The 13924-nt window shown below is 32.8% G+C and overlaps 1 protein-coding gene across 1 annotated transcript in view; it reads left to right on the top strand.

The window, feature by feature from the left end:
- GRID2 (glutamate ionotropic receptor delta type subunit 2) overlaps window positions 1–13924 on the top strand; it is a 1429995-nt gene that overhangs the window by 893040 nt on the left and 523031 nt on the right. Inside the window, exons 6-7 of the mRNA XM_034672012.1 lie at window positions 5239–5412; window positions 12684–12845. Of these exons, the coding sequence (XP_034527903.1) occupies window positions 5239–5412; window positions 12684–12845 (336 nt within the window). The remainder of the gene's footprint in view (window positions 1–5238; window positions 5413–12683; window positions 12846–13924) is intronic.

Below are 13924 nucleotides of genomic sequence, written 5' to 3'. Positions count from 1 at the left end.
TAATAATGAGAGGCTGTGCCAACTCATGTGGTGTAATCAATCATATGTTAGTAGTTGGTAATGGTATTTATCTTCCCCCTGCAATCAGTGAATCCAGCTCAGAACAGCCTTTCCATATAAGTATTGTCATCCCCTCAGGGTCGTGAAGCAGATGGCCTAGCACTTTATTTAAGTTTTATNAAATGGGTTGCAAACATTTATTTAATCTGTCGCACCAATAGTTTTTTAGAGAGGTACTATAAATCAAAGTTGACATTGTGCATCATGATACAAATTGATGTACAAACTTGAAAACAATATATTTTTTCATTTGCATTAAGTGTGCTGTAATAATGAGAGGCTGTGCCAACTCATGTGGTGTAATCAATCATATGTTAGTAGTTGGTAATGGTATTTATCTTCCCCCTGCAATCAGTGAATCCAGCTCAGAACAGCCTTTCCGTATAAGTATTGTCATCCCCTCAGGGTTGTGAAGCAGATGGCCTAGCACTTTATTTAAGTTTTATAAAAGTTAGAAATTGGAATAGAAAGATATGCACTATTTAGAGATGTAAGAAGCATCATGCTATAAGCACCCTCCATTCCCTGATAATACTGAACCTGACCTTTGGTGCCCTTCTCGTTTAAATAATTTTAGTTAATCGCTGCAATTGAGTATCGCAGTTAAGGAGAAGTTGCTGTTTAGATTAAAAAAGACTAGATGTGTAAAGGATGCTGTTCATTTTTCCTAGTTTAGTGATTAATTGAACTGCTCACTACTAATCTCTCAAGCAGAAAGTTGCCATGCTGCTGCATTTCCTGCTGGTATATAGCCTACAGTTGATTTTGTTCCATATTTCAACATTATGTTTGTGTAATTATTTCACATTAATGTTAAACTTTGTGGAAGCATCCAAGGATCATCTTTGCTAAAGCATGAAGAATATAAACATTAGCAAAAACAACAACAAAAAGCATAATCTTTTCAAACTCGCTACATAGTACACTGCTTAATGGCATTACTAAAATCTGGTTTATTTGATAGTGTTGAAGTTATGAAAGCATCCCCATTTCGATGCTTAAAATTTCAGGTATCTATCTTTAGAAGATAGTTTGGTAAAGTCCTGCCATTCATTTATTTATTCATTCATTTTTTATGCACCCATATGTTTATTGTAGCATTATTTTTTATTTTTTTATTTTTACTTTTCTTATTTTTATTCATTCATTTTTAAATTTTTCCACATTTAGTGAATACCTGCTATGAGCCAGAAACTTTGTTAGATGCTAAGAGATTTTAAAAATAAATAAATAAAAGGAAAAGAAGAAAGGATCTCTTCTCCAAAATCGTTTATATAGTGTAGCTTGGCATCTGACCTAATGGATTTTGAGAGTCTTTGCTTCCCCTGAATTCATTAATTTAAACCTAAGCTGATACACTACAAAGATTTGGGAGTGATTCAGTTCTCCTAAAAGATTTGTTCTGGGAAGCAGCTGTTTCTGGATGGAGCTGTATCCCCACCAGGTATTTTAGTTTTCTTCTTCCTTCTCTCTTACACAGTTCAGGGTTCACCTTGTACTAAACTATTACAACAAAGTGAAAAGGAATATTTTCTTGAATATTTTGACTTGATTATCGATATAAATTATTTTTTTGAAAAAATAAAGACTGTATGCCTTACTTCTAAAGAAGTATAGAGAAAAGTTAGGTACAATAAAATATTTTTTTCATTTTTATTGCATTATTAATTCTTATTTCACAAATATACTCATTCATATAAAGAATGCAGAAAGGACAAACAGTTTTGTTATTTAGACTCATTAAATTCTTTAAAACTCAGAAAATTTGTGTATATATTTATAGAGATTAGCGTAATTTGATGATACTGGAGGTTTGGGACAGTGAGTGTTTGAACTGGTTCTTTATGTGGTTATTTTTTAAAATCTGATGGTTTATACATTTTTTTAAAGTTTAGAGTCTTAGAACAATATAGATTCTAATAGATTATACAGTAGTTTCATATTTTATTATAGAAGTTTACTGATGGATTTTTTTTTCATTTAAAAATGTATCTTAATAGATGAAGTATTCATTTGACTTGCATTGTTTACATAACATTGCATCTGCCAATCTTGAAATGCGCCTTTTGAAATGCAGAAGTAAAGTTCTGTAAATATAAAATAGCTGCCTGATCAAGTTTTCATATCACTATCAAACTATTTTTGAGATCAGGTGTCAAAACTAAAACTGCAAGTGAATTTTTTGAGACAAACTGTCTGTTAACTTCATTCAGAATGTCAAATTCTTTCCTCCCAGAAAATTACTTCCTTTTTCCATCCCCAAATAATAATAGGCAAAATATATTCAATTTAAATTGACATTTCCTCAGATATAGTTTAGTTGCTTAGACACCTGAGAACTTCAGCTTTCGAAACCTATAAAAGTTAACTATCCCTTTTTGTGGGCTTGAAAATAGTCCACTTAAATACTTTGGCTGATGATAGGTTACTTTATTATTCCTTATAGAAGCATCAGGGTGTTAAATACTAGAATAATATATATTTATAATTTTAATTTCTATCATTCATGAATATTAATCTAAACAATTCCCATAAGGAAATGTAGATTTCTTGTACAATTACTTCAGTAAGTGTTTCTTCTGATGACATTGATAAATTCATATCGTGAATAAGGAGTATTTGAAATTAGTCAAAAGGCTGCCTTGTTGGTTAAATAAATTAGATGGCTTTTAGTTTTAAACTTATATAATTCTGGTTGAAATTAAAATTATAATATTCTCAATTTATTTTGCAATATATCAGTACCAACCTATTAAATAGTATACAGATGTAAACTCTCTTAAATTAATAATCACACCGTAATAAAAACTACTTGTAAATATGTAAAAAATAAGTAATTACTGGAACATTCCTGGAGGCGAAAGTAATGCCACCATTATAGCCAACAAGTAAAAACTTAGCCAAAAAAAAAAAAAAGGCTAACACTTTTTTCTATTTTCTGAATTATTTTGTAATTTGCATAGTTACTTTTGAGGAGATAGGTCACTTTATTCTTTTTCCTGTGTGAGTATTGCTACTTGTAAATAATTCTTTTGCACATCCTAAATCTAAATGAATCAGTTTCCTTTCGGATCAGATACTTAATAATTTTGTGAGATGGGCAAATGAAAAAAAAAAGAATATTTTGAATGAAGACCTTGGAATTTCTCTGATTCTTTATTTATAAAGTAAGAATCATAGTATCTGAAACAGAATGCAGTTTTTATGGGCGCCTGGGTGGCACAGCGGTTAAACGTCTGCCTTCGGCTCAGGGCATGATCCCAGCGTTATGGGATCGCCTCACATCAGGTTCCTCTGCTATGAGCCTGCTTCTTCCTCTCCCACCTCCCCCGCTTGTGTTCCCTCTCTCGCTAGCTGTCTCTATCTCTGTCAAATAAATAAATAAAATGTTAAAAAAAAAAGAAGAATGCAGTTTTTAGTAGAAAATGAGACAATAGGTGGAGTGCTTAATGTTGTGTCAAAAATATTAGAGTTAATATTAGAGTTAATGGAAGTTTCTATACTAACATGCTGATTTGTAGTTTATCATGGGTGTGGCAGGTAGAAATAGTGTTATTTGACAAAATGTTGCTTTATCTTAGTATTACTAAAGAAAAAAAGACCACATATATAACAAAACCTAGTTAACATTATGAAAAAGTGGTAGAATCTCTCACTGCCTTTTAAATGAAAATTCCTGTCTGCACAACATGGAATTAAAAAAAAAAGTAAAGTCACTGAAAAGCAATATTAATTACTTTTAACAGATCTCTGGTTAAATTTCAGGCTTAAAATGGAGTTGATGAGACACTGTTTAATTCTGCCTTATGAGTAGATGATAGAGAATTAAAAAGTGACCTGCTTTTTGCCACATAGTGTTTCTGGTGGCTACTGAAAGGATGTAACATAAAGGAAAAAGACAGCATTTTAAGTGAGAAAAATCATTTTTTATGGTACATTAAGGATTAATTGATGAGAAATCCAGGATATTATACTGGATACAGCTGATTGCAGGTGTTATTTTATTTTCAGAAAATCTCTATTTTGTAAAGATCAAAAATAAAAAATGAATTTTAAAACTAATATATGCTTTAAATAAGAATAATATGTAATTAATCTAGAAAGGAAAAGAAGACAATTTACACCTGTAAATAGTCTTTTTCGTCTTCATTGTTCTGTAATAATTCTTCAAATGAAAACCAAGAAATGCTCACTGCAGTCCAAAATTTATCTTGTGTCAAATATTTTACTTCTGCTGCCATAAGAATCTATTGAAACCAATAATATGTTAATTGCAAAGGCTTCGTTGGTTTAAAGCATTCCAAATGGACATCATGAAGCACAAACTGCTTTAGTAAAGACTACCTTAAAACTAAAATTTATTCTGATCATTTCCATTCTAATTCCCTTAGAACAGATATTATATTATAAAAATGTTATTTCATTTTTATTACTTCTACATCCGTGATTGAGCCAAGTCTTAAAATTTAAGTCTGGAGTTGGAGTGGGGGGAAGGAAGTAGAAAATATGTTCTTTGAGTTTGGCAAATACTCATATGCAAGACAACATCAATTTGGATAAAGAACATTGGGTTTTTTCATCCATCTATCCTGGTTCACATTGTATAATAAAAAATGTTTCATCTTTATGAACACTTTGTTTAATCTGTTCTTTACCAAGAGAAATATATGAGTTAATACCAGTTCTAAGAAATAATTGGGAAACATTTTTTTTAAATGTCCTCTTGCTTCTTTACTTGCTTTATTTAAAAACCCCATTTCTCATTGCTAAGAACAATATATATCCCTCTTATACTGTAACTATTTTCTGGGTACCCAAAGTACCTTGAAATCCACTTATTTATGACCTTTTTCAATGTTTAGACAAATATTTTTCTAAAATGGTTAACATAATACATCAGAAAATTTCTGTAAATAAGGTGTGTTTAAGGCAATTGCTCCATTTAGAATTATTTAGGCAGTAATGTATATAATTTAAAGCAGGAACAACACTTACAAATGAGTTGATCATTTTAATGAACATGTGTTGTTTTCAGTTGGATGTGTCCTAAGCACTAAGCAAACGCATTACAGTAACAAATTCCTTAGCATTTACAAATAACAACCTATTAATAGTTTTGTGTTTCTGTTACTGTATTAAAGCATTTCTAATTCTTCCATTTCTTATCTTATCTTATAGGAAATAAATGATATGGATGTTCAGGAACTTGTAAGAAGGTCAATTGGAAGGTTAACAATCATCCGGCAGACATTTCCAGTCCCCCAGAACATAAGTCAGCGATGTTTCCGTGGCAACCATCGAATATCTTCAACATTGTGTGATCCAAAGGATCCATTTGCTCAGAATATGGAGGTATATTCTAAATGCTACAGTATTTCTCTCGAGGTGCTTCACTGGCCAATTATAGAGAGAGCTCTTTGAGTTGTATTAGATTCAGAATGATACATGTTTGCATTTTCTGAACTATTCTCTTCCTTTAGAAATTTAGTAAGTCTGATGCAGGAGTGCTAAGAATTTGTGTCTTTGATCTTTTTGACCTCATTATAGCAAAATATATACTCGTTTGATAAAAATATAATAAGTAAAGGTTATTTCCTTCTCAGCAAGTAGATCTATAGCATTTACCATGGTAGAATTTGCGACTGACATTCCTTAATGCCAAATTCCAAATTATTAAATTTGCTTGACTTTTCTGGCATAACAAGGACATAGGCATTTATTCTTCTTTTAAAGATTATTCTCCAGTTTGAAGATATTCATCAAAAAACTATTTGGAAATGTAAAGATACTGTAGTGCTTTATAGTCCTATCCAAATCAGATGGAATGTAACTGAAACCTTTGCTATTCAGAATACAACAAAGAATTTGAAAATACATAAAATCTCTGAGCAGCAAAATAGAGAACATTAAGTCCCTGCAGTTTACTCATAAGGATGTCCTTTAAGTACTCATCTGGAGCCTATTTTCTTTTTCTTAAGGAAAATGCTATCAGATTTTGTTTTATTTAGTTTTATTTCCTTTGCACTGGAAATCTCAATGTGTCAGCTTGAATGGGGTGTTACCAAGGCAGGCACATCGACAACAGACGGAAGCCATAAGGAGCACTTTCTAGCAAGGCAAGAGACAGGAAAAAAATAAATTAATCGGAGATACTAATTCAAATATCCTATCAATGTAGGACTTTTCCTATAAAAACAGCTCTGTGTCATAAAACAGCTCCTGAGGGTATAATCGTAGTATATTATGATTTATTAGTATTGAAACAATAACTCTGAGATAGCAACAAAGACTAAAGTAATGGTCAATTTCAGAAGTCAGAAAAATACATATTTTAAAAAGCTCTTCCTTCAAAACGTTTAATATCAAAAATGTTTTAGTGCTTAGAGATTCTGAGTTTGAGCAGTTTGGAAATATAGCCCTATGAGAACTACTTCATCCCCAATAATACTGGATATTAAGGTGATGTTGTAAAACGACTTCTTTTGAAAGACATCTCCACATTTTCCCTATCTTTAGTCAGCTTTGGATTTTTTAAGATGAATTACTATTTATCCAACTGCTTCTTCATACTTATTATCATTGTAAGGAGCAGCATATATTCACCAGGACCATTGCCCACAGAACTTAGTGTTCCCTACTAGGCTTTAGGTTCTTGGAGACTAGGGCTCCTCCAGGACCTGGTATCATAGAATCCAATGGAGTACATGTCTATCTTTGTTTCCTCATCACACCTACCATGCTGCTTTGCTTCTTCATGAATATTTGTGTGTTTGAATGGAATTAAGGAGAAGGCAATGGTTAAAGTAAGGCATTCTGAAGCCTAAACAAGGCCTGTTTAAATTTTAATGCCAGTCTTACAGATATGCTTATAATGACCCATCTTTTCATATTAATTGGTCATGAGCATGATTGATATGAAAATGATAGAATTCTAAATGGAGAAAATGGAAGAATTTTGATGAAGAAAATTTTGAAATATTAAAGGCCATTCTTACCGAAGGAAGTAACAGGAAATGTACAAATTGGGAAAGCAGAAAGTAACTAAAAGTACTTTAAGGCACATTCACCGAAAGCATAATCCTTCTGATTCAGTTAATGAGTATCTTGAAGTCAGGGAACAAATTCTTTTTTCTTTTCTTTTCTTTTCTTTTCTTTTCTTTTCTTTTCTTTTCTTTTTTTCTTTTCTTTTCTTTCTTTTCTCTTCTCTTCTCTTCTCTTCTCTTCTCTTCTCTTCTCTTCTCTTCTCTTCTCTTCTCTCCTCTTCCCTCATATCCCCAGACCTATATAACGAGTTAAGGGTGTACAGTAAGCACCACACCTCTTATCCCACACCTTTGTCTTCCTCCTGTCAAACCCACAGATGGAAGAAAATAAGAAAATTACTTTTTCTTTGAAGATTTATTACATAGAAACTTCCCTATTATATACAATAGATTTTGACAAAATATTTAATATATAAAAGAAAAACTGACAGAATTTCTTATATGTGGAGATTTATATAATTAAGAATTTAAATGCAGGGCTGTTGAGTTTAAGATGTTTCACTAAAAGCAGAGCATTTGATATAGAGGATTCCCTTGGTGAAAATTTTATCTCACTGAAGTTAGAGGAAGCAACAAGAATAATATGTTTTAAAAATTTGGGAGTAGGGAATTCCTTCAGAGAAGTAACCCTCTCAATGTGGAGACCATAAAAAAATTTCAGGTAAATAGGATCACAGACAGATTTTTATCTTATCAGAAAGTACTATTAAAAATAACTCAGAAAAAGTAAAGGTATGAAAATATGACTCAAGTGAGTTCTAAGAATAGGGAACCAACTATTAAACAGAAACCCGAACTATAAAATCACAATAATCAGTACAACAAGGGAGAAGAGGGTACAAGTGGGCCTCAGTAACAGTCTCTGGGCTGTTACTTAATTTAATGTACAGAGAAAGAGAAGATTTAGAAATAACAAAAAACAAATTTTCCAAATCTTTAAATTCGTGTCAGAAAGACTAAAATCAAGGGTGAGCTGAAGTTGCCAAATAAATGTTAAAGAAAATTTTTAGCTCTAGAAACAAAGTTTTTACAATATATGAAGCAAGAAAAAGTGAGCCATTCACTGCTTGGTGAAACTAATGTTAGCTTGGCTGCTAATGGAGAGAAAATAGGAAAGTTCTTTTTTTTTTTTTTTTTTTTTTTTTTTTTTTTTTTTGCTTCTGTTGTCTCCATCTAAGAAAAATTGTGTTCAAATTGGAAAAAATGGAGTTAAAGTTATTTTCAAAAAGTAAACCACTGGTTTATAAGGAGCAGGGTTTGGAGATGTTAAGAGTATGCTTTATTGCTTTAAAATGAGGTCTGAATAATAGGTGTTTTAGAATAGTAAATAAAGCAGTAGATATGATCACAATATTATAATTAAAAATACTAGAAAAATACTTGGGAAGAAGACCCAAGTACATGACATTGGTATATTGTTCCAAGTTTCAAAGGGAAGGAAAAAGATTCTGACAGAGTTTAATACACTAAAAGTTGATAGTTGGATAAACTGTAGAGTATATTATTAAATATATGGTTTGGGATACTTCAAATATGACAATAGGACTCCGTTAAGAGCAAGCACTACCAAACTAAATCCTGTTTACTATTCTTTTTAGGTTGAGAGAATGTTATAAACCTATTTATTGCATATTGATTTTTAGGTAGTGTTTGACCAATTTTCTTATGGAATCCTTATAAGAAGGCATTAAAAAGTCTAGATAGGTTGATGTCACACAAATATTTCAATAAAGGACTTCTAAGAATAGAAGATAGTAGTAAATACTCTGTTTTCAGATTAAAAAAGAAGAAGAAGAGGAAAAAGAAAAAAAGTTCAAAATATATGAAAGTCTCATTATCTTAAAAATTACAACTTATGAGTTTCTTTAAAATTAAAAGTAATATTTCAAATGATTTTCCACTTTGTTTATTCTCCAAATCTTTGAGCAAATTTGATATGCCTAGAACATGGCTCAGGTATATTTTATAAATGTGATTACTTCTAATATTCTTAACTTCTTTTACCTTCAATTTCGAAAGTATGGAACTAAAAGAATTTTGAACCGCAATGATAAATATTCTACTCTTGAAGTGCAAGGAGCTCTCTATGGTCATCTTGGATGTTACATTTTTAAATATTTACCATTACACAAATAAAAGTGAATAATAATGCCTATCAGATTTGTAAATGACACAAAGCTAGAAGAAGCCTTATGCTGTGTTATACAATCAAGATCCAAATTATTAATATTCACTGACTGAAAATAAACCTAAAAGTTGAAATTTCAAAGAGATAAAGGATAGGGTCAAAATCATTACAGGAAGTCTGGGTGGATAAAACCCGGTTTGACAGCTGTTTAACGTTATTCAGATGAAGGCAAATTTTGTTTGAACGTAGCACAAGTCCTATTCACTCTAAACCATTTTAATGTAATCTTGGTCTCCTTAGCAGAGCATTTTGCTAAGATCAAGAGAGATAACCCCTTATACTACTCTGTCCTAGTCGGATCACGTCTGCAATAATGTGTTGGTTATGAGTTCTAAACTCTGAACAGAAACATCAAAAAATAAGAGGACTAAAGAAAAATGTTGAGATGATGAGCCAGCCTAGAAATTACACCAAATGATGAAAAATTGAAGGGAAGAGGATGTTTCAGCGCAAGTGATGATGCTGTCAAATATTAGAAGGTTGTTTTATAAAGGAGATAAGTGCTGGTGGCTCAGTTAAGTCAGAAAACAAGTGTAGCGACAGTAAGATAGAGAGAAATGATTGGTCAGATGGCGGGAAAGTGGAGTTTAAGATGCTAGAGGAGGCATGTGTTTGCATCCAGTAAACTGTCACTTGTGCTGGTTGTGACCAGAATAGAAGTCAAAACATCTCTGTAGAAATTGCAGTGACTTTTCTTTTCTTTTTTTAATGCAGGGAGATAGTTTAGAATCACTGTGAGTGAGGAGTCAAAGACCTCATGAATACAGAGTGACCAAGAGACTGGTAGGTGATGGCAGAATAGGACTGTAACATAGGAAAGAGCATGAACTTCAAAAGGAAATAGGCACTTCACCGAGAAAGAAGCAATAGAAGGGGTAATAGAAATCTCAGAGAATGTCATCACCCCCTTTCGATTCCATAGTTTGGAAGGTGGGAATGAGAGGCAGTCATCTGTCAAAAACACCTGTCATATATCAAGTACAAGGCATTCCCCTTTAGAAGCAGCACAAATGCTCAAGGTACATGCCTCAAAGTTCACAAAAGACACTGTGCCATGGCAGGCTCAAGATCTGGATGGAACACAAGTTTTCAGGTTTCTCCCATTTTGACTTCTGTCAGACATACCTGATGTTAAGCTTGACTTTCTTTCCTTTGTCTTCTTTTATTTGACAACTATTTATCAAAAACCAAATGTGTGCTAGGCCCTAGGCTAAGCCAGGACGAAATAAAGAAGAAGGGAAACAAAAGTACAAAGGGGAAACATTTGGTCACTATACGCCTCTGTCTGGAAGGAACTCATATTCTAGTATGAAAACCAGATAAAAAAAAATCTTACCATTATGATATGTTGCAAATAGAGGCATGTAACATGAGCATTGTGGGAGATAAAGAAGACTGCCCAACTAGCCTGGAAACAAGTAGAGTCCTGAGAAGTTGTCAGGGTACGATTCGCCTAACTTGTGACCTGTGAATTGAATATTAGAAGTTAGCTAGTCAGAGAAAAGTAAAGAGACATCAAAGAGTGTTATCCCAACCGTTTCATATATACACTTACAGCAGTCAGTCAGAGGGAGAAGCCACAGACAGCTAGAGAGATAAGAGCAAGCAAGTTTGAGGCAGGAAAGCAACGAAAGGTTAAAAGAGGCCAGATTATTGCAGATTATAGAGAAAATGTCCAGAGGTTTTCCTTTTGGGTCTTCGAAGTCTAACTCAAACTGAATTTTGATCCATCAACTACTTTTATCTTCAAGTCTTCATTCATTGCAGATTACAGCCACACCCCCTAGTCTTTCTGGTAATTATCTGGCAGGGGAGGTACAGGGAGGTGAAAGTGAGACTAGCCTGCCCTAATATTTCCTTATAAAGAACAAACTGGTGTTTCATATAGTGTATGAGACTATGCAGTGTCTCTTTATTTTTTTTCAAGTCACATCATTTTATTTATTTATTTTATTTAAATTCAGTTAATTAACATATAATGTATTACTGGTTTCAGAGGTAGAGGTCAGTGATTCATCAGTCTTACATACAACCCAGTGTTCATTAATTACATCATGTGCCCTCCTTAATGTTTATGTCTCTTTAAAGAAAGGCCTGCCTTCCCTAAGTACTATGCATATAAAATGATGCTTAACAAACACAAATGATTAATATTCACCTAGCAATGAAAGAAGACTCACAAGGCACTGTTAGGAAGTGCTTATTAACAATTTTTCATAATATTAAACTGTCATCCCAATAGTTGAAATTTAGTGCCATTCTGTGATGTGGGCGGACAATTTCATAAGATTCCTTAATAACTAATTATAAACAAAGGGCAACCAACATATTGGCCCCTTTGTTTTTGGGGAAAAAACTGTGATAACAAGATACGTTTAAAAATCTGAGAAAATTTAAATACTTAAAGATGGATTTAACTTTCATAGCAACATTGATTTCTCTCTCTTTTTTTTTTTTTTACTTTGTGTTTTATTTTTCCTTCAGGGAAGTAATAATACAGTTTAAAATCTTTTATTGACTTTGGATATCTCTTGGTGTTTATAGTTTCTAAATAATTTCTCATTTCTTTGAAAAATAAACACCTTCTATACTTGACAGTATGGATAGTACTTCTGGCAAGAGTTAAGTGTAAGAGTGCAATAGATCACAGCAAAAATTTTCACGATGCATTTTTTCAATTTATGTAGAAGAAAGATAATGACATGATTACTTTGGAAAAAGAAAGCCTTAATATATATAACACATATTCACACACAGTTAATATTTCATGGTATTTGTCATGTTAATGAATTGCAATGCCTTTGTGTACCTAGATAATTTTGTATAGATGCTTGATAATTGTAATGTTTATGAATGGCGCTGTGTTCTCTCATTTTCTCGCCACCGAAACCCCATAGACACGCGCATATACACAGATGGCCATTTCCTTTTTCTTGCACCTATGACACTCATTTTATATGTAAGATCAAGTTGATATTTCTCCATCTGAATAATCAGAATGCAAAAACTTGACATATTCAGAAAATGTATTATTCAGTTTGCCCTTCCAATCTGAAACCCTTAGATCCTTACCTCTTCAGAAAGAAATGAGGGCCAGTGATTTTCAAAGGTCTGACACTAACAGCCTTGCCTCTGTCGAAACTTTTCTTTTTTATCTTCTCTTTCACACCTAAATAACCTGAAAAAGCAATTGAGGCATACAATCAGACAAGACTTCATTGTCAATGGCAAAATTGCCCAGGAAATGAAAAAAAGAAACCTTTTGCTTAATGAATAATCCGGTAAACCAGCCATCTATGACATGAACAGAAGCAGCCAAGCTGAGGATTTTCACCTTATTCTCAATGGTCGGCATCAATGATTCTAATGATTACTGTCTAATGTCTTTTCAGATTTCAAACCTTTACATATATGACACTGTGCTTTTGCTTGCTAATGCTTTTCATAAGAAACTGGAGGACCGAAAGTGGCACAGCATGGCCAGTTTGTCTTGTATCAGAAAGAACTCCAAGCCCTGGCAGGGAGGGCGTTCCATGCTGGAGACCATCAAGAAGGTAACTTTTGGCTAACGTTTCACGCTCCTTAATTTTCACGTAAAGGGGATACAATGAGTCATTTTTTGTTGAGATATCTTTTAAAAGGATGTTTTTCATCGCCAATATTGTTGTCAATTCAAAGCACAAGGCAGTATAATAGAGAAACAAAATATTAAAAGAAACAAGGTCAGAATGTCAAATACATGCATAAAACAAGGAGCCCTTACTTACCTGTCAGGGAATTGTATGCAAGTATAAAGTTAGTGGATGAAATATTTTCAATCGCCTTTGTTACGCCATTAGGATTAGAGATACTCAAATTATTTTGGTGCCTGTCACAAAGCACAAAGAGCTGCGGTTTTCTTTTTCTTTAAAATACACCAACAACTGAAAAAAATAAGCACAAGACTTCACTGTTTTTCAATTACATGATACATGGGAAGATATTAGAGGAGATGCTGCTAAATTTATCTTNTGTATTTAGAAAAGCCAGAGAAAAATTTAAAAATTTGTCATTAGGAGTGAACTAGATGAACAAGAAACCAGGAAGTGGAAGAAAGAAATGTAGCAAAAGGAGAATAGCCTGGATCTTTCTCTTGGTATGTTTCCTCTTTGTAAAAGAATCGCTTTAATGAGAATTTAAGCTCTTATCAACAGAAGTGCTTGAGAATTAAATGCATTGAATATATTGGCAGAGTAAGATATTTCAACTAAAAAATGAATAAGTCAAATCTAAACTCAATGTGTTGCCAAGATCTCCCTATCTGTCTATGTAGAGATTTGGCAGGTATGAAGCCAAGGGAAGTTGTTGAACATGATTCTGATCCTGCCAATCTATTAATTCATGGTTTGGCTAGGATGCAAGAACCTGAGTATATTCATTCTTCTGACGATTTCTCACAAAGACAGAATAATAGTTTGGGCGGTTGCTTAGGAGATACTTATTTAGTGAAAGTATTAGCGGGAGGAAAGAGAGACACCATAATATGTAGGTGGTTCTCATGGAGCAGTTCAATATATAAAACGTTCCTGTTGGAAAATGTATATTCAAAATAATAATTTAATATAATAATTATGACACTTATTTTGGGGGGAAT

Source organism: Ailuropoda melanoleuca, chromosome 11, assembly GCF_002007445.2.
Source record: "Ailuropoda melanoleuca isolate Jingjing chromosome 11, ASM200744v2, whole genome shotgun sequence".
Taxonomy (NCBI): Eukaryota; Metazoa; Chordata; class Mammalia; order Carnivora; family Ursidae; genus Ailuropoda; species Ailuropoda melanoleuca.
The sequence above is the reverse complement of the archived record's forward strand: the minus strand, read 5'-3'. Positions and strand labels throughout refer to the sequence as shown.